Below are 21,022 nucleotides of genomic sequence, written 5' to 3' on the forward strand. Positions count from 1 at the left end.
GGAAGGAGACGAAAGGAAGAGCAAAACCTTCCTCTTTGGGTGGGTGTGGGCTGCTATATAGGGTTCAGTTGTCCTTCTTCCCTCAGGAGCAGAGGCTCCTTCCCTTCCAGGCAGAGGCATGCTAATGCCAAACTAATGTGTTATGTATTGCCTGGAAGAGCCTTGACCCTGCTGGAAGCTGACTCATGTGATCTTGGTCCTTGGATTTGCTGAGAACTCCCCTGAAAAATGGCCAGCTCTCACTGAACAAGAGAGAGAAGCTGTGCCCCTTCTTTGACCCTTGGATGGGCAATGAAAYGAGATATCATCTCCACTTTGCTTTCCAAAGGTAGAAGCTAATAAGTTTTATGGCTGCTGAGTTATCAACTTGAAAGATATAAAGGAGAAAAAGGAAGGAAATTTCTTTCTTCACAGCCTTAACACCTAACAGGCAGCACTCCAGGATTATCAATTCATAGAAGTGGTTACCATGAAGCTATTGTTAGGTGTGCTGTTCCTCTGGTTGCTCTTCTCAGAAGGTAAGTTTTGAAAGGCCCTTTGAAAATTTGCATTGCACAGTATTTGGAAGCCTCTGTTTCTGGTTGTTGCAAGGTGGGTGTACAGCAGGAGTTTTAGAAGCAGGATGAAGAAAATCTGTGAGTAAAACTGTAATCTTAAATGCAGTTTGGGTTATGTTTGATCATTTTTTTTTCATAAAGATGTATGCACTGAGTTGCACTATTCTGGGGATAGATGGTGTCTTAGGCACTAAAGCTTTCTGGTGAGAAAAAACATCACCAAATAATCAGAGATGTCTAGCAGTGACACCTGTGTCAAAATGGTGCAGAAATTCAGGCAAGGGACAAAGATTTTCTCTGAATACATAACTATGATAATCTTCACTGATAGAAGATTATGTGAATGGTTAGGCAGCATCCTGACGTTCAAGRCATTGTTCAGATTTCTGTAATATTCAGGGTAGGTGGGAGCCTTTRTTCCCCATACTGGGTCTCTGAGGTCTACATTTGGTGCCAATGACAGTTTTTTAGGTGCTCAAGACTGAAAATGCTGTGTATGTTTTAGTTTTATTGCTCTGTGCTTCAGTTCTCTGCCTGTAAGAAAATAACAATAACCAGTAATAGTGCTTTCCCTTTGCAGTAGTGCGTGATGATCAGTATCTCCAGAGGGTTATAAAGTGCTCTGATAAATAATTAACTGTTACGAGGTTTTGGTTCCTAAAGTAATCAGAAGAAATTATCACGTCTCAGCCTTTTACTGTAGGGAGAAATATGCAGGGTGGCTGCAGTTCCTCTGAAAACTTCACTCAGGAAAAAAAAAAGGTTGATTGATAGCAGCTTATAAGAATTGTTTTTTGAAACAGATTAATTGTAAGAGCAAGGGAGGAAGGAGTTAGAATGTTTCTCCCAAATTTTAGGAAAGTTATCTKAATAATACTTCCTTTTTATGTCAAGAAAATTGAAAATACAAGTTAGAATTATTCAAGGGTAGAGTAAGGGAGTAACTAAAATATTGGGAGTAGCAGGASTTTGATAAGTCATCCTATGGAAAGTGTAAATCCAAAACAAACTAAGAAAACTGAAGAGGTTAAAATTTAATCAGCCAAGCCAAAAATTAATCCAAAGAGAAAMAATGAATCACTGTTGAAGGAATGAAAACCAAAAAATCCTTTCTCAAATTCTTCGGAAACATGGAGTCTGTAGGACTGACTGATGTATAAAAGAAGGTTGAAGCCTCACAAATTCTTTTTTTCTTTGGTGTCCTTGCATAACAGCTTAATMAAGACCTTGCACTGTGAGCGTTTCAGCACAGGGGACAAGAGGAATAGCGGTCAAATCCTTGAGCAAACTGATGACAAACAGTAAAAGAACTGCCAGGATTAGATGATACCCACCCAAGGGAGTGAGCCAAGCAGAAATACAACCATGCCCATTTTATTAACTGTGATGCTCATATTGATCTCTGTTGGGATGTGGGCTCTGTGCATGTTTAGAATTGATCTGGATAAGGGTGGAYTCTAACTTGCTGMTGCAAAACTATTCAGGATGTTCAGAATGAAAACTTAGTCCAAGTTTTCCTGTTAYATATTACTCTTATCTGTGTATCTGGTGTGGTGAAATAGGTGCTGCTTGACTCCAGAACACAACCGTCTGAAGGCATCAATGATAGTGATAGTCAGAGAAACAAATTATTTCAGGAGTTAGGGGGAGAACAACATAAAAGCCACATTGCTGCTGCTGTGTGCAGGGCCATGATTCACCTGATCTTGACAGTGGTCTGGATTTTTCTTCTCAAAATARATGTGGCAAAACCTAGGAGGAGAATAAAGGGGGAGAGTGGTCAGACTTGTGAATAAACTTCAACATGAGATCAAAGAAATGGACTATTCAGTCTGGAAAAAGAAGTGATAGGTATATGATAAAGACATACAGGCACATGCAAAATGGCAAACTCTGCAGAAACAAGGGAATGACTACTCGTTACAAAACAACAAGGAAACAGATCAGGTTATTAACAAATGAGAAGTCCTTTTTTTTAACATGTAATTAAATGATGAAGCACCCGTTGCCACAAGACTTGGAGGAAGCCAAAAGTGTGAAAGTGTTAGAAAAACAAATAGGCAAATCCATGGAAAAAAGATCTCAAGGAATTCTTTAACATTAAGTAATTGCTTGCTCAGGGAGCATAGTAGTATGGATGATTGGAAGGATAGAAAATGAAAGTATAACTGTATTTTCCTTATTCTTTGCCTAAACATCTGCATTTGGATACTGTCAGAGGCAAAATTCCAGACTGGATAGACTTTCAGTCTGACACACTAAAACTGTTCCCCCAACTCCCTGAATCCTGGAAATTGGAAATGGAATCTCTTTCTCTGTCAGTGTAACCTAAGGAACTCAAATGTAGTTGAAATTAGGGTTAAAATTCTCACATATTGAGTTTCTGCAGTAGATTTGTGTGGTGCACRTAAGTCCCTCATGGCTTTTGRCTCCAGTATCCCAAASAGTGTTTGTGTGTTGRCTATTGYCTTGAGTAAGGCATCATCAAAAACACAGACTGAACAGGCAGAAATTTTAAAGAAGATGTCACATAACAGCCAGGTGGCCACTGTCTCAACCTTTTACAAAGTACTGTAAAAATAAAACAGTTTTTCAAATAGCTCATGGCTGAAACCCAAGTAGGGGAAAAACCCACAAATGGAAGTTGCTGACATTTATTGAATATGGTCACATGTGGCACAGGTGACAGGCTGAGATGGTCGTGGGTAGCAGTGGTGGCTTTGTGTCACCTCACTGACCTGTATACACAGGTAGCCATGTCCCCAGAGGCTGCCCGGTGCCCTCTGCTTGTACCAGGCACATCACCTTGCAGCGTGAGCACTGCTGGCTGCCCTACACCCAAGGATGTCTCACCTGCTGGGCTGAGCAGGCTCTGCTCTTATTCTGTCATTGACAGGGAAGGAAAGGAGTACAAGCCAGAAGTACTCAGCAGGGCTCAATATTCCAAAAATAGTTCCTGCATGTTAAAGGACAGTTATCCTAATTCTGCATAAGACTKTTGGATGCTGATGGCTTCAGTGTGGCAAGCAAGAACAGCTCACATAGGCTTTGTGGCTAGCTTTGTGGAAATTTTAGAATAAACTGAAATCTGTGTGTGTGTAAATGGAAGTTTATACTCAAGAAAAGAGAATAATGTTTACTGAAACAGCCAGAGGCCCGAMTCCTGGCTCCACAGGCTCTTTTGCCTGCCAACACTCTAGGAGAAGAAATTGCAGCTGTTTCTGTGTCACTATGGCAAACTCACAACAGTGTCATGCTGCTCCCTGACTCTGGAAGATGTAGATTAATGCCCCTTTYTAAGGAGTTTCTCCTTGTGCATGTTCAAATTAATCTCAGTTTGGACTGATTAAGACTACAGCAGTATCTGAAAGGTGCTGAAGAGGAAAACAGGTAGAGAAGGCCCGTGGAGGATGGGGTTTTTTGGGGGGACCTACAAGCAGTTAATCACCTGTTCCTATAAATACATTGCATTACCCTAATTTCAACAGCTCTCACCTGCTTATAATAAAAAAAAAAAAGCTCATTCTAGTATTGCAAAACCAAAGAAAGTACATTTGGTTGTTGGGATGAGCCTACTTGCTTTGGAAAGTAGGGCAGATGAGAAAGGTATCTCCTCTCAGGATTCTGTGCTTTTAGGTATATTAAGTCTTATGAAGCTTTTTTTCCTAAGGTAAAAAAACTTAGCATAACTCTTTCTTTAATGTTTTTAAGGTAATGCAGATCATCTGGAAGAATTTGGGGGACTAGAGGTAAAGTATGAATACAGCTTCCTTTTTTTTTTCCTGCTTTCAATACCTGTTATTGCCTATCAGGCTGTTGCCTCTTYGGAGGCAGGCAGAAGAAAGATACAGCTTGTTGCTCTAAACTGCTTCTGCAAAGAAGAAATGCAAAGCGAATGAGTCGGCAATGTGAGAGCGCAGCTGCAAGATTACAGAACATAATCAGGAAATGAGGTTTTCTCCRAGCAATGTTTGTTATTAGGTTGCATATCCTGTACGTAGGTCGTTTGTGGTTAGCACTTGTTCCTAGATGCTCTGTTGCTCTTTTAGAAACACAGGATTAAACTCTCCCTTGCTTTATAAGGGTGTGAAGTGTCTGCACCATTAAAATCCTCCAGCTGCRCTCTGGGGAGTGTGTGTGGGCAGTGGTGGCCCTTGTCACAATACAGATTTCACCTCATGGTACTGATGATGGTCAGCCAGCCACTCATGGTCCTTGTGATAAGGGAAGCCCATGCCAAGTCACCCAGGGCAGGGGTGGGGATTGCCTTTCATGACACTCAATCTTGGGTCATGCCTACTGTAAGGATGTGGGGTGGCATTAAATGAAGTTCCTRCTGGTACTGAACTGTCTCTCACATTGAAGCAATAACATCACTCTCATTCTTGCCTTCTCTGATCACCTGGCCAGGTGTTRCCCATTGTTAAGGGGCCAGAATTGGTTCATTCTGCCTTTCCTGTTGCATATTAGAGATGTAATATTTGTTGTGTCAGTTGGGTGCCCCTCAGCATGTAGAGATGCCTGCAGTAGCTGTGCTTATGACYTCTTCCAGTTTAAGCAGCCATTGTAGCAATGGATGTAAAGCAAAGGATGTGTTCAGCACATTTCATTGCTCAGGCCCAATTTCTGTGGCAATCAGTAAGAAAATCAAGCAGAAAGTGTGAAGTTTTGGAAKAGTTAATTGAAAATGCAGCTGTCCWGATCTYTGTTCCCATTTATAACAGAGGTGTCATTGTTCTTTGTTTACATGAGTAAAATCTTGGTTCTCTGTGAGAACCTCATTCCACAAATTTCCTTGTTAGATCTAAGCAATCAACCACATTTATTTGTTTATGTCAAAGGCTCTAAGAAGCTTGCAGTTTTCATGTGAGCAGGTGATGCTCCCTGAGACCCCTCCATCTTCAGGTTTGTGTTTCATACTGTCTCTGCAGAGACTTTCCCCCAAAAAATTATTTGAGAGTGGGCTGGGCAGAAATCAGCTGTTTGCAGGGATTCATGTTTATGGTATTGACTGAAGTGGAGCTAGGCTCTACAAACTCGTTAGTTTTTTGCTCCACTTAATGATTACTCTTCTACCTTTGTTTCTTCAGCTGATAATTTGGGATCTATTACAGCTGATAATTTGGGATCTATTACTAACACTATTCCCAGAAGTGTTTTTTGATTGTTTCTTGCTTGGTGGTTGAGCATTTCAGTGCCTCTGAATACCTGTCTAAAATTTCTCATCCTTTCTGACTAATTTAAAACTTCCAATCAAAGCGATCGTTATAGACTTCTCACATTTTAGCCAACTTTGTTATGTTTTAATATCCTGATGAATGTAGCTTTCTTTTAGGGTTACTGTTTTGGGGTTTTTTTTTTTTTTTTTGCAACCTTAAGTCTTTTGCTTTTCTGCAGTTCATGCTCTAAGGCCAGCTGACATTAAAGCAGTCACTGCAATAGGAAGTTTGCAAAGAGTAAGTACAAGAGGGAAATGTGCTGAGTGTGACCCATTTCCTCCATTGTGACGATGAAGTCAGCTGATGATGTAGTTTGGAGTCTCGGCTGGGGTGTTCAGGACTTGAATCTTTCCACAAACATCAAAGACTTCTGCTGAAAAAATGACTGGAAATACCTGCTGTTCAGTGTTCCAGTATAACCTGAGTCTAAAATTAGACAACTGACTTCGTGCAGGAGGAAATGTGATCACAGTGCTCTTGCAGAGAACCATGATATTTGATTAGAGTTCATGGATTTTCCTAACAATGAGCATAACAGAGTGAATAACTGGAAGATGCTGGGAAAAGTCTAACTGGAACAAGTACAAATTATTGAGAAATGCAGTAGATTTTCCACTTCATAAAGTGTTTTCTGTAGAGATTGGTTTCCTATGTAAAAGGCAGAAGGTCTAGAATCACAAGATATGATTCTGATATGTAGACCAGTGGGTAAAGTTCTCCTGCCTGTTATAATGTAGTCAGATTTGAATAAACTTCCTTTGTCTCAATAGTAGGAATTGGATATCTGAAATAGATTTGAGGCCCAATTAAAAGCATTTAACCACAATTCTTGAGCTTTGAGAAAGTGTAGAAAGGTCTGTAGAGCAAAAATTGATAGTCATTGGAGTCATGTAAATAATAGTTTTTTTAAGGAATGTTTGCTTTCCTAGAGCAAACATCTCTGTCACCGTCTCCTCTTCAAACTCTCTGAAATCAGTGATGTTCCTCTATCAACGTTAAGGTGCTTTTTTTAACACACCCTTCTGTCTGAGTGACAGACAGACAAATTATCTAAATTACTTCAGGTCATGTCCCTTGTTGAAAAGGAGTAAAAGTAGATCCAGAGAAATTTGGTTTAGAGCACCATTCATTTTATGGAATTTGGTTTCAATTAGTCAATTTTTTTTTAAGCCATATGTTAAAAAATCGTTAGTGAAAGCAGTAAATAAGAAAGGATTACCAGACTATGAAAATACACTCTAATAGGGGAAATGCTGGAAAACAGCTTAAGTCTGGGAGTGATTACAACACAATGGAGAAGAGTAGAAACTCAAACAGGAGTGAAATATGGTGGGGAAACAGCATATGTAGGTCTAGTTTACACTTTGCTCAATATTACTTTYGTTGCTTCTTTGTTCACAGACACCAGGATCTGGTGAGGATTTACTCCAAAGGTAACAATAAATATTTAGRTTATATAAGTACCATTATCCTAATCTCTATGGTATCACAGTGCAGCAGTTAGGCCCAAGCAATACTTTTTTTCTTTCTAGAGAGGARGAAAAGGTCTAGGTAAAATATAAAGGATTTTGAGACACTGTAACTTTCTCTATCCTTCGGCAGCASACATTCTTTGTACTTAGGCAGGATGTAGAACTACCTTAGGGTTGCAATAACCTTGGTTAAGAATCATTGCTGCTTAGGTAGTAAATATTATAATTCACTAGTTAGAGACCAAAAAGCAGGGATTTATCAGAGCAAAGAAAGAGCCCAGGAGTCCAGAWATCCTGTCCTCTGCTTTGCTGATTCCCAGTCCTTCATGGACGAACTTTACCCCATGTTCTTCTTCCATGTGCCCTTAGCAGATCTAAATCAGTGAGTGAATATGACAAAACTTTGTAGCTGCAAGTCTGTGCAGGTCTTTTGAGTCATAGCATTCCGGATGAGGTTTTAGTCCTGCGCAGATAAACTTTAAAAGGCTAAATTATTTTAATGGTTGCATAAACATCTGTGTTCACTTGTGTGTGGGTATTCATGGAGAGGCCCCTGCATCACTTGTAGCTGAGTATAACCAAGCTAAGTATTGCAAGATACAGGGTGTACAAAGACACAAAAATTTGAGATCTGAGACTATGTTCTTACTCAGCAGTAGCTGATGACATGACAGTTTTGGGGAAAGAAAGGCCCCATTCTTACTTGCAGCAGCTGCCATGAATTTACACTCTGAGATGTAGCATAACTAATAAGAAATTGGGGCTGTGCTGTAATATAATTTTTCTTTGAGAAGCRGAATAAAAGGAACTTCCTGTTTTCTCTTCCCTTTCTATAGCACAGGAAAGAACTTCCTTGAACTAAGCATGGAAACTTTAGCAGGTGCGTCTTGCTGTCACATTAAAACTTCAGCAAATTAATTTAACAGCTTGATGGCAGGAACTCCAGGGCTCTGCTGGGCTGCAGAGCAGGTGCAGCACAGGCACACTGCAGGGGTGTAGGGGAAGCCTGAGGGATGGTGTACCYGGGGACATGAGTACAGCCAGCCTGGGTTATCTGTTCTGGCTTTAAAAAGCCCATCTGGGGAGACAAACAGCGGTGAAGAAGGAGGTGTGAGACTGCTGCAAGATTCTTAAATGCSCAGTGGGGCTCTTGGCCTGCTATTYGTATCCACTATACRGTTTCTKCTGGTGTGTGCTTGTGGCCCATGCTGGCCTGGTGAAATCTTGTGTAGGTTTGCCTGTCCTGCACTGCCATGTGCTTAGGATTTGCACYAGGGCTGCCATAGATGCACCACATCAGTGAATTCATCATCTATTGGCTGTTTCTAAAGGCAGCCTTTACTTGCTTAAAGGCCATTACAAGTAAAACCTACATGTCCCCTGAAATGCTAAGTAATGTATAGCTCCAGGGTCCTGCCCTCCAGATCATCTTCCTGGTGTCTTAACTCCTTGGTGTCACATCCATGTCCTTGTGAAAGGGGTTTAAAACATGGCAACTCATTGGTGTTTCTTGAGTCTCTCTGGGTGGCCCTTCCCAGTAGCTTAATTTCTACAGCTGTATTTAAGTCCACCTACACTACTTGTAGCTGACACGAGACATGGGGATGGAGATTTCTGACCCATGTCTGGGGGCAAATTCAGACATCAGGCCTTCACTTCAGAAGGTGAGGAACAAAACCAAGAACAGCTGCAGAGGGACTTGGGCATACCTCTCATGCTTGCCAAGAAATCCTCAGACTTTACACGTTCTGGCTGTTTTAGTTCTGTTGTGTTTAATGAATCAGCAGAGTAGCAGTCTGTTGGATGCAGAAATCACCTAACCTGTGTGTGTCATTCAGCTTTCATCAGCACCTTCAACCCCTCGGTTCTACATCTGTCCCCTGCCCCTGGCACAGCGGGAGTGACACCAGRCAGTCAAGCCAGGTAAGTCTGAGGGGCTTTTGGCTGGGCAGCTGATGTACAGCTGGCAAGGGGAAGGTGGAAATCTGATTCTGGGGCACTTTACTGGGCACCAGAATATGCTCAGTATTGGCAGAAACTGTACTGGCATTCTAGGGACAGACCCTAACAATTGTGGCTCTATTGCCATCTCTCAGAGTCAGGAAAAATAAAGCCCACCTTTGGGGTCTGGATCACCTGACTCAACATTAGTTCTCTTTATAGCTGCAAATCAAATTTTTGGCTCAACCAAATAGAGGTTGAGGTGTGCCTACCAAGCTGTGCCTGCTGTTTTCATCTAAGTGCACATATCTGGAGGTGAGATAGCTGGATATGAACTAATCACACAAAGCTCTCTGAGAAGCACAGTCAATTGTCTAATACTAACACATTTAGGACAGAAATGATGAATCCAATCCAAATCTTCTAATGCTGTTTTATTCAATGGTGAAAATCAGCCAAAGCTTTCTCCTTACTGATGCCCTCATAATTTCTCTATTCCTTTCTGCTTTTCAGAGATCTCCTGCATCAAGCTGAAGAAATAGTGAAGCTCATGGAAGAGGAACAGGTTTGTTTAAAGCACAGGACACTTCAGAAAGCATGGTGTTAAAGCAGAAAAAGGCAGAAAAGTGATTTAATACTTTAAACAGCACTCAAAATTCAAAACAGAAAACTCCATTTCTCAAAGTTAACRGACATCAGTCCTTTTTTGTAAATAAGAATCAACTCTGTGCCTTTCAAGTGCAGAGTTTTGTTCTAGAACGTATGCCATCTTTTTTACTTTTGTCAAAGCATCTGAAGATCTTGGTAGGGAAGCCAGTATGTTTGCTTTCTATTGGCTAAAGCTGTGAGACTTCTGCTAGCTACACTCTGTAACTGTGCCAGTGTTTCTGAGAAGCCAACCCAAAATAATAATTCTCAGTATTTGTCTCTTCAGTTCCTTTTTTTGGTCTTTTAGGAACATATTTTCAAAAAGGACAATAAAGACCTAGATATARTTTGGCTGATGCTGGTGAGAGCCTGAATTATTGCTCATGGCTGAGTGCTTTTTAAATCCCATCCTGGAGCTTTAAGCATTCATTTCTCTCTTATTCTTAACCATGAGGCATTTTGTAAACTCATCTTGAAATAATGGGAAAATGTAATTGCCAAAGCAATTCCGCTGTTGCCTCTTTGCTCTGCAGGAATTTAGCCTATATGTTTGTGAAACTGTATGGTTCTAACCAAGGCTCTTCAGGATTGTCAAGAATTGCCTAATAAACATAGCACAGCTGAGCATGGCTCTAGCTCTCATATTTTTTATTCTAGTCTCTGTCCCTCTAGTGTGACCCCTTCCTAGCAGTTCAGGTACAGTAATTCTGTTGGCAAGCTCCAACTGTAATGGAAAGAGGCAACATCAAGTTCTGTGCTAAGCTGTCCTTGCCTGTCTTTTCCAATAGAGTCTCAACAGCAATTTCAGGCTCTATCCTGAGCTTTTTGCAGGTGTGTGTTCAGCTTTAATTGCAATACTTGATGCCTAACCATCCASTTGCTGTCTCCTCTAGGGAAAACTGAATGGCTTGTCAAGTGGAAGGGTTTAGGCTAGCCAGAGTTGGGCTGTGTGCTACTGCTTGGTCTCACTGGTTTTGAAGCCACACCCATTTGTGCATAAGAAAGGAAAATAGCAAATAGAACACCTATCATCTATTCCTTTATTTTTCTCTCCCAGATGATGGACTTCCAAAATGATTGGAAACTGATCAYAGTGTTTTTTAGTGCTGAAACCCCATGTTCCTCCTATGCTTCCACCCAACTGGTAAGTGCTTTGTGAGGTGGTTTCGTGGTCAAGGAGAGTAAAGACACTTTCCCATACTCTGCTCTCTGCTACAGTGAACCAAAATAGTAGTTAGGTCTGGGATGTTGGGATGCCTCTATGCACTGATGCAAGCTCCTGGTGCATAAGGTGTTTTGTGTATATAATAATCTGTACTTAATTTGCCATCCCAAATTTGAGATGTCTTAGTAGAATAACTGTTTTACACCTTCATGTATAAAGATAYTTTTCTTCCATATCCCTGTCCTTTTTTAACATATGTCATGTTGTCTATTTATAGGCAGTTAAATTACAAGATTATTTCTCATGTTATGTACTTCTTGCTGGCTAAGGCTGAATTTAGAATAGAGTGGTTCTTAATAACCCTTCAGTACACAACTCAATACACAAGGAAATGCAAAACTGTGACTTCTAGGAAATGCAAAACTTTGTTTTTTCTACTAATTTTGATAGCGTTTCTCTCCTCATTTACAGAAGGACTGCATATTGGAAAACCTGGAAAAACTTACAGCTGTCTTAGATTTTTTGTATAAGAAGGTAAGGTGTATTGATCAATCCTGTATAGATGAATCCTTTGTATATTTTTCCAGTCTCCCTTACCAGTCTAGGGCTTGTACCGCTCTTCATGTGGCYTAGAAAATGAGTCTCATTGACTTCAAACCTCTGGCTCTGTTTTCACTGAGTGTTTTGCACCTGCTTTTAAAAACCTGATGGATACAAACAGAAAGGATGGATRCCGCAACGCAAGCTAATGTACCACTCAATTTTTGGGTGTTTTTAAGTGATTTCTGTGAAAATTGGAGCACATCTGTCTAGATCTAAAAGTCATGTTTATTAGGGCTGTTAGTGAAAATAACTGGTACCTAATTGCTGGTGTGGAACACCTAGGCAGGGTACARGCTGCTAACTACCTGATGATGACTTTTACAGACCAGAGAAAACATATATTAAAATGTGTGTAATAGATCCTTTTTTCTTATTTTGTGCTCATTTTAAGATCTCAGCCTTTCTAAAGGTTTTCTAGCTGGCTGAGCTAAGAATTATCTGCTTATTTAGGATGGTTTCTGGGAAACGTTCTGTGCTGTTTCTTGGTCTACTAATGAATAGTAGACTAGATGAGGATAGATTACTACTAAAGCAGACTATAAGCTGTTTATCTGAATTATTTCAATAGCATYTTCCAATAATTTTGTTTTGCTGCATTGAAGGCCTTCAGCACATTTTAAACCTGCTACACTTTAATTGCATCAGGGCACAACCACTCGTTTTTCTCCATCTGACTTCAACAAATGTTGTGTACGGGGGAAGTTCCACCCACACGTTCTCTTCAGATTCTCTCCACTATTATTTCCAGAATCTGTTCAAGTGAAATATCATTATGTAAATGAAAAACTGCTTTCTGCAAAAGCAGAAACTGCATTGGGAGAGGTGTAGTGGGTTGCATGAATACTTGTGCTGTTATACAGGGTGTTTCGTCCCCAGCTTTGCATTGCTATGTTCCAAAAAAATGGCAGTTCCAAGTTCATTTGAGTTCAGTTTAGTTGGCTGGTGTCCATTTCGGTTAYGTAAAATGGATTGCTGTGTCTCAGAAAAGAAATCATGGTCACAAGTGCTTCATAAATGATGATCCTAGATAGCAGGCATAAGAGCAGAGTTCAGAACAGAATTGGCAAAGATTRAGATAATTGATTTTATGTAGGCAGAATCCCAGGCCAGAGGTAATACATGTGAAGTTGTAGATGTAATTTACTGTAATTGCTGCTTGCTGATCTTTAATTGCAAATCTAGCATTAATAACTTTTGCTTTATTACCGCAGGTTCCCARGGCCTTTGTAAATCTAGTGGATTCCACTGAGCTCACAACTGCCTCTCTTGCATGCCCAGATCACAGTAATGCCAGGTAACAGTTTTCTTTAACTTCTTGTCACTGTCTCCTGGTATTCAACAAACAGCTGTGTGTATGCATTGACTTTATAATGGAGCTCCAAGCTTCTGAACAGTTTTTCTGCCCTTAATACAAAAGCATGTGAAAGATTTTAAGTGTTCACTTTGATAAACTCTCTCTGAAAGATATATTTTTACTAGGAAGAATAGGTGCTTCTAATACTGTCAATTTGGATAGCACATTTAAATATTGGGTTGGAGTGAGAGAAAAAGAGAAAGCCTTAATGCTTTCTTTCCATGTTCACCAAGAGCCAAAGCACTGGTTTGCTGTCAACAGTTTTAGCCACAAATCCAAAACACAGCACCATATGAGCTGCTGTGAAGAAGGTTAACTCCATCCCTGCCAGACCCAGCACTGAGATTAGGGTCACAAGACTGCACAGTCTTGCTGCTCCTGTTTTTTATTCAGTGCTACTTCTGTTGTGCAACTCTCAAGTCAAAAGCTCTGTAGGAACTTCAAAGTTKAAGTTTTTATGTATCGATGTTCACAAAATGAGTAACTGACTTTCAAGGATATTATTAAGTTTTTGGAAAGATACTACTTGGGCTTAGGATATGCTAGGGTAGAGAATATCCAAGTTGTCAGTTCCGTATGGTAACTGCATGTATTTATCTGTCTTTCTCAGTACTTTKTAACAAAAGTGTGAGTAGTTTGTGTCCTGATTTAGTATGGAGTAGGAGTGYGCACATGAGCAGTTACGATGGAGTAATTTACAGCTGGTGAGATTTACACTCYATCTTACTCCACAGTAATTTTTTTTCTTGTGCTCATGGCACAGGACACCATATGTACAAATATAGTCATCCTGAAGTGTWTCACAAGCCTTGCAAGTACACAACCTTGGAGACATTCTGATGGAATGGGGGAAGAGGTCTGGCTGCTCTGTAGGGTTGTACTTAACAAATACARGCAGAGGACAAGCTTTCCTTATCAAAAGCGACTGAACGGAGCACTGTAACTTATTTGTCCTTCACAAACATGTAGGGGGGAAATGTAAAAAAGGTGTAAAAAATGGATTTAGGAATATGGGCTTTGCTACATATTGAAGACTTTAAAAAATAAAATTAAATAGATCTACTGTTTTTCCTCTGAGGAATTTTTATATTTCCTTCTGCACTTAAGGCAATTYCTTTTGTATTGTCAGCATGCACTCACAGCTGTGTTTATCTGGTTGAACAGTCCCACAAGTTTGCAAGTCTTGTACTTTTCTGTTTGTTAGACAGCCTCGGGGCCAGATCCTTTCCCAGATAAGGATCTCCAGCATTTGTTAATAAGTTGTCATTTTGAACTGTGCTCTGAGAGAAAAATTTAGGTCTGTATCAAAATGTAAATGAAATGAGATGTCAGGAGTCAGAGTGGTTGACATTTTCAATCCTGTGTCTGTACTTAGCTTTAGGCATTAAAGTTTGGGATCTAACGGGGATTTTAAATTCCCTTCTTTACTAACTAGAAGTGTCTGCACTAAAAATAATGCATGAACCCTACTTTTAGGCGTGTAACTCTCTTCATTTATTTTATGAGGTTCTTCTGTTAGGCTTGGGTAAGACTCTGGTCCTGAGTTCATGTTTGTTTCACTCACCAGCAGTGATAATAGCACTTTATCAGAAAACTCTTACTTTATTGGTTTAGCTAGAGTTCAATGAAAGGGATTCTGACACATACTTATTGCTTATATCTGCAAAGCCTCCAGAAACTTTCTCGGATTCCAGTCCAGCCAGGAATTTTCAAGGGAGTATATCTGCTGAAACCTGACTAATTTTATGTGTATCTTCCATTGATCCTGTCTACAGCCTCTGTTCTCCTACTGTTGGAGAACAGAGTTCTCCATCTAGCTGCAAAAATATGCAGTATATACCTCTCACCTTGCAGGTCAGAAATTTGACAGTCATCCTTTAGCGTGTACAACATTCTGCAGATTCCATCCACATTCCTAGATGCAGGTCTTCATGCCAACTACTAAAGRAAAAGTTCCTGTGGAAGTATTTTGAGTTTGCTCAATTTTTCTGTATGACTACAGAGAGGGAAATATTYGAAAAACAGTGCTGCTGCTATTTTAAGCTTGAGCATGTTGCTAGCTTGTGAGATCCTGTGCTAATCTAAGTCTGGCATACTTGTCAACTGACTAGGCTATCAAATCAAGAAGAGATACAAAGCTCTGGATATGGGAATATGCATCACTCTATGTTTATATAAAAAATTAGCATGTTCCATGTAACTTTCTCTGCATATACAGCAATTTAGTCTTTAGTATGTACTTGTCAGTGGCTTGAAAGAATTCATGCTGTCTACATTGTTTATTGAAAGTTCATAATGTCTTTCCTGTTTTTTAATTATTTTCTGCAGAAATCCAGTCAGAAATCAGTGCAATTATGTTGGTGAACGCTCTGCATTAGATGATAACATACTGAGGTGGTCCTATCAGGTATGGCATATGCTGTGTTATTTGGCTCTCATATCACTAGACATGTCTATTCGTTTTCCAKATTGGCCTGAAGCAGGGAGATAAGGGAGGAATAGCTGTGAGCAAGTTGAGTAACAGCCTTTCTACCACATATCCATGGCTACCCTCATGCCATTTCTTACATCAGGAATATTGGCAATAAGTTCTCTCCGTACCTGAATGATCTTAGTATCTCTTGAAGTTTTAAATGTCTGTATTACTTTTGGCAATCTAGAATTTTTCATATCACATCAGTAAATGGATCCTTCTTTTCCAGTAAAATGCCCCATGATTTAGAAGAGGGAAACTTTCTGTTAGGACAAAGACAGTTGCGCTAGAATTTCTTTTAAACATGCCAGGGTGGCAATAAACCTTTCATTGCCTTGCTAAGATTGCCAGCCTTTCAAAGAAAATGATGGTAAACCATCTTTCTCATAGCTATAAGGATTTTCTAGTTGTTGTGTAACAAGATTTCAGTAAATTACTGTTGTTGTTCTGGATTACACAATTTTATTTCTGTGGTTTATTAGGAATGGGGATAATTTTAGTTTACTCTAAACCCTGATGAATTGCACATATATTACACTCTCTGCCTGATAATAGTTATCTCATTAAACGGTTGTCTATTTAGGGTGCTTTGGAAAAGCTACTGGAGTCTGAGAGGTTTGATCAAAAGGATGACTTCACTGTTGTTCTTCAGCCTTCTCTCCAAGAAAGAAATCTGCTGCTCAGACCAGTGAGTAAACTCAAGCTGCTCCATTATTTCTAGTTTGTGTCTGCTGTGACTGAGTGTAATATTCAGTGGGCTTTCCTGTCCTAGGCTGTGTAATGCTGGAAGGCAAGGGTAATCAGACACAGGAAGARCACACCTCAGGATCAGACACAGAGATCCTGAGAGTGTAACTTGATTTAAACAGCACCAGTCAGAGATCCTGTGTTTCTTGAGTGCTATGCTCCTGGATAAATCGAGCTTTGGCACATCTGCGCCTAAGGTCACAAGTGTCTGGAAACTGTCAGTGCTGCTGATTTTCCTGTGTYTGGAGTCATCACTGTATTGATCCCTGATTACGCCTATGTGTTTGACAACAAAGGCAAAAACTGTGTAGCATGCAGTATTTAAAAAGGGTTAGAAGGGACAAAAGATAAAGGTGTTTGAAAACCATGTTGGAAAGTACAGTTATTTTCCTGCACTGAGTCTTGGAACTTGGGAATTAATATAGTCTGGTGTAGCCAGAAGGGAATGAAGCTGGAATTGCCTAGGATATTGGGCATTGTTTTGGTGTAAGTGATCTTTAAAGKCAAGTTCAAAAGGTTAAGATTGTCTGATATTGAAGGGGGATACTATTAATTTCKAGAGAATGGTTCACTTGGAGTGAGATACCAAAAAATTTATTTTGTAAAATAGATTGGTGGTGAGTCACAATCTGGTTTCTGASCATCATAATAGCTCCATGAATTTGAGGTAATTCTATTGCTTACCTCAGCTCAGTATCAGAACAAAGTGAACTAGGAGAAGAAATTTTTCTTGCAGGAAGGGTAGTGTCTGCTGTGTTACAAAATCCTGTTGCTGCTGGGGTCATCTTTTGCCAAGCCTTTTTTTTTTTTTTGTTGACAGCTGGTCCATATACAAATAGCAGACTTCTAACATTCGTGACATTACTTTTTCTCGCTGTAATTTGCCTATTATTTCTTTAAATGCCATCGTATGTCATAGGTGGATTCTTTATTTCTTCTGATTTGTGGTATGCCTGCAGGTCACCAGGTGTAACTTCCAAACTCTTTCAACAGTTACATTTAATTTAAAATTCAAAATGCTCTCTTAAGATAAATCCTGCATGTTTCCATGCTTTAAATGCATGTGTTAGTTAAAAGAAGTGTTGTTTATTCCAAAKCATTCATGTGTTCACATCTATATGTCTTCCTGTTCTATTGTATGTCACTGTTGTGATCATGCTGTGTTGTTGCTCTTGTCTTCTTGCCCTGTTGATGTAAAACAATCATTTACAAACCCAGCATCTTTCTGTTGTGTCACACTGGTAGTAACTGAGATCAGTGGCAAGAGGCTTAAAAAGAATACCAAAGATTGATTTTCTTGTGGGGATGAATATTATTTTATAGATTGAGAACTTTTGTGACTGAATATTTCATCTTTCCATACTCTTAATTATTTTATCATGCTCGAAGTACTTTCTCTTTCAGGGCAAGGACGGTTTGATTACCACCTCAAAGACACAAGAGGAAATTCTGGAAGATTATATTTTTGTGGCTGTGGGCCTCTGGAACAACATGGTAAGTAGTACCACAGAAACGTTTTCTTGCTGGACTTGGTACAGATGCCTGGTAGCAACCCTGCATGAGCCAGGTTTTGAGTAGCAAAGAGACAGAGGAAGGAAGAATATAAGAATTATYCTATGACTGTTGTCCTCAGCTGTTCAGAGACTGCTCTCGATGCTAAATGCCCTACACTTSCAAGACAAGTATCACTCTTCATTGGTGTTACTTGCTACCAAGAACTTTTTAGCAAGRTTTTCAAAGTAGTCCCTTGGGAAGCCTCATGGAGTAAATGAGCTGTGACAGATCCTTTTTATGTCAATCCTACCTCTTTGACAGCACAGCAAAGGATGACTGAGGCTTGTTCTAATCTGAGACTATAGCAGTTACACTCCTGTCTTCTCCACCATCCTTTACTACTGAGTCTCATACATCACTGTCTCCTCCTGAACCAGCATTTTTCAGCTCATAATTAAAAGGTGCCAGACAACCTTGAGGAGCTCTTGATACATCCTGAAGAGTTGGATGTTCTATCCAGCTGAGGAAAGCCAGCAAATGGTGCCTTCTGTTAGGTGGGAAAGGTTATCTGAAAGAAATGTGGCCTTTCTGGCCCACTCAGCCTTGAACACAATGATCAGTTCTGTAAGGGACTGTTTCCCACTGCAGACTTGAGCTGCTGACATGCAGCATTTGTGTGTGTGAGTGCATGCATGCAYAACTGAAGGAGTTTGCATTTYAAAATTTGTGATAGGGGCAARTAAAGAAATATGACATACTTTTCAMTAGGAGTGARACAAAAAAGCAGGCAGGTGGGCTTGGACTCAGCAGAGCGAAGCTGGATGTTACTGTTTAGTCTATGTCTGGATRTGTCCTTAGATCCATTGTTTTGAATAAAATGCTGATTTTACTATTTCTTTTTAGAAACTTTCAATGCTTTCTGTTTCTTTTTCTAGWAATCTTATAACACATACAATCTCTTTTTTTTAATTAAAAAGAATCTTCAGTGGCCAGTTAAGTTAGATGCAATATAAAATACTTTTTTCTTGTTTTGCAATCCATGTGWTAATAAGATTTTCTTTGAAGAGTACCTACTTTTCTTATTTCTGTCCAAATTATCCTAAGCATGAAGGAAAAAGTCTGTACTGCAACCTCCTTTTAGTAAACCACATTTTAAAATATAAATTCATACATATTGGCAAGTTGTTATTTCCTTTTATGCTAATTTGAACAGTAGTAATGATCTTGTAGGCCTGTTTATTTAAAGAAGCAGAATTTGTGGGGAAAGGCTTGTATTCCACCAGATATCTCCAGAACATAGAACAGTCACTTTAATAAAATATGTTATCTTTTAGTTAAAGTTAGTAGGACTTTAGTTAGTTAGTAGGAGYCAAGGAGTTAAAAATTGATAAGCTCTAGCACCTCTAACCTTGGAACAGCCATGCTGGGTCCAGTTATTGCCTTTGCTGTTATCTGTGATACTCCTTGTGATGATGTCACASTTCCTACGTCAGTTCTGCCATCATAAAATAGATGCCCTCTGTTTAATTTTTCTGTCTCTAAGCCTTTTCTGCACTGACTTTGTTTGTCCTCCTGTGMTCTGTCCTTGAGCAACCCATTCGATGGCATGTTGCTCTATTCATGTCACTCTAATTGCCTGGAGCATTTGTGGAAACAGCCGAGATGAAAAACCATGAGCAAAATGAAGCAGTGCTTTTAAGGCTGTCTGCATTAGGGCCAATTACTCAGGCAGTGAGCATGCTGTGGAGCCACCAGAACCAAAACATTGTCATGTCATAAAGGGGATAAATACCTACCTTGCTTTATTTCAGTTTTTTTTCTCAGTGTGAGGTGATTCTTCTAGTGAAGGGATAGCCTTGGCAATCTGGAGGAAGAACGAAATGAAGAAGACTTTAGGAATGGTGACATTTTCCTCGACTCAGTTTGCCATCTTTCTTCTTGACTTCTCTTTGATTTAGTGGAATTTTCATAGCACATCTGGCAATCGTCAGAAAGGAGCCTTTCAGGGTTGTTTCTTTGCCTATAATAGCCTTATCTGCCTGTATTCTGCCATGATGCAAAAGCAGATATGAAAGATGCTTTCAGCATAAAAAGCACTAGCAGGTGTCCTCAACTGATAAAGGTCACTCTAGTGCTATTGGCAAATCCAGCCAACAGTTTGTGCTGAGTTCTTTAAAAACTGAAGGAAAAACAACACATAACGTGGTCTTGGGAGCTGATAGGAAATCAAGATCGTGACTCGTGGAGCAGGAAACACAGCAGAATGAAACTGCATTCTGAGTTTTCCCTTCTCCTGCTCTCTGCCAGGCTGTCCTTACCTTGTTTTGAGGCCTGGTACCAGCCTCTTTCCTGGAATAATTACCTGCTTGTTGGCCAAAGGGCAAAACCTTTGCAATTGAGTGGCAGTTGGCTTTAGGGCTGCACTTCAGCCTGATTGAGAAGGAGCTGAGCCATCAGGTCCTAAGGGCTTGTCCTAGGCAGGGCTGGGTATTTGACCAAAACAGCTGTAACTCTCTGGACGAAATGTAATTCATATGCTAAGCACACCAGARAACAGTCAGCTAAATGACATTGGAAAAACTGAGAGAGGTTGGCTGTACACTTGGACAGCTTTGATGTTTACCACAGAGAGCCTGATCGTAGGCATTTGCCAAAATTAATTGATTTTAATTCTGGACATATATCTGAGAGCAAAGCTCCATTCATGTATGTAAAGAACTTCACAAGAGTGGGAGCTTCTTGTCTTTCACCACTCTTTTGTGTAATGGAAACAAAACCCAAATGTATCCTGCAGCCAAAAGAGAAGCTAAAACCAGGCAAGAATCCCAATGGGAACAGCACGGCAGGAGGCTGCCAGTGCCTCTCTTCTGTGCTCAGGGGTTTGTGCAGCCTTACAGCCTGCTGAGTACCAGAGCAGACCCACACACTAAGTGGCCTGCATGACAGATGTGCTTCAACTCAGGGGAGGGTTGGTGGCCACAATACAGAACTGGTGGCCTGTTCCCTGGCCATGCTGAGCTGCATGGGAGCTGTCAGTCTTTGCTAGGAAAACAGTGCCTCTGAACCACCTGGAACTCACTGCCTCCTGGAGAAATTTATTTTTTGTCAACCAGCTCTCAACATGCCAGTGTCTAATACTTGTTTGAATTTAATTTCTAGTCAAGGAATACTGCATTGTATGTATCCCATGTTCTGCGGCATCAGTTGGTGTTGGAAGTATGTTTTCTTTTAACAATGTAATTAAATAGGTGCCTTGTTTCATTCTAGGAGGATGGGAAATGTAATGTATCTTTTCTCTGAGCTTCATTATTTTGCACATTTTGGGGAATTCTGTTTTATTCTTCACCCC

The 21,022-nt window shown here is 40.1% G+C and overlaps 1 protein-coding gene across 1 annotated transcript in view; it reads left to right on the forward strand.

The window, feature by feature from the left end:
* The first annotated feature begins 432 nt into the window (after positions 1 to 432).
* Positions 433 to 21,022, forward strand: part of PLB1 (phospholipase B1) — a 77,519-nt gene continuing 56,929 nt past the window's right edge. Inside the window, exons 1-14 of the mRNA XM_057371236.1 lie at positions 433 to 518; positions 4,269 to 4,306; positions 5,399 to 5,462; positions 5,955 to 6,013; positions 7,178 to 7,209; positions 8,085 to 8,128; positions 9,087 to 9,171; positions 9,703 to 9,754; positions 10,895 to 10,981; positions 11,474 to 11,536; positions 12,817 to 12,899; positions 15,288 to 15,366; positions 16,016 to 16,120; positions 17,584 to 17,673. Of these exons, the coding sequence (XP_057227219.1) occupies positions 470 to 518; positions 4,269 to 4,306; positions 5,399 to 5,462; positions 5,955 to 6,013; positions 7,178 to 7,209; positions 8,085 to 8,128; positions 9,087 to 9,171; positions 9,703 to 9,754; positions 10,895 to 10,981; positions 11,474 to 11,536; positions 12,817 to 12,899; positions 15,288 to 15,366; positions 16,016 to 16,120; positions 17,584 to 17,673 (930 nt within the window). The 5' untranslated portion in view covers positions 433 to 469. The remainder of the gene's footprint in view (positions 519 to 4,268; positions 4,307 to 5,398; positions 5,463 to 5,954; positions 6,014 to 7,177; positions 7,210 to 8,084; positions 8,129 to 9,086; positions 9,172 to 9,702; positions 9,755 to 10,894; positions 10,982 to 11,473; positions 11,537 to 12,816; positions 12,900 to 15,287; positions 15,367 to 16,015; positions 16,121 to 17,583; positions 17,674 to 21,022) is intronic.

This window comes from Malurus melanocephalus, unplaced genomic scaffold (assembly GCF_030028575.1).
Source record: "Malurus melanocephalus ecotype Western Australia unplaced genomic scaffold, MMel_1.1 scaffold_5, whole genome shotgun sequence".
Lineage (NCBI taxonomy): Eukaryota > Metazoa > Chordata > Aves > Passeriformes > Maluridae > Malurus > Malurus melanocephalus.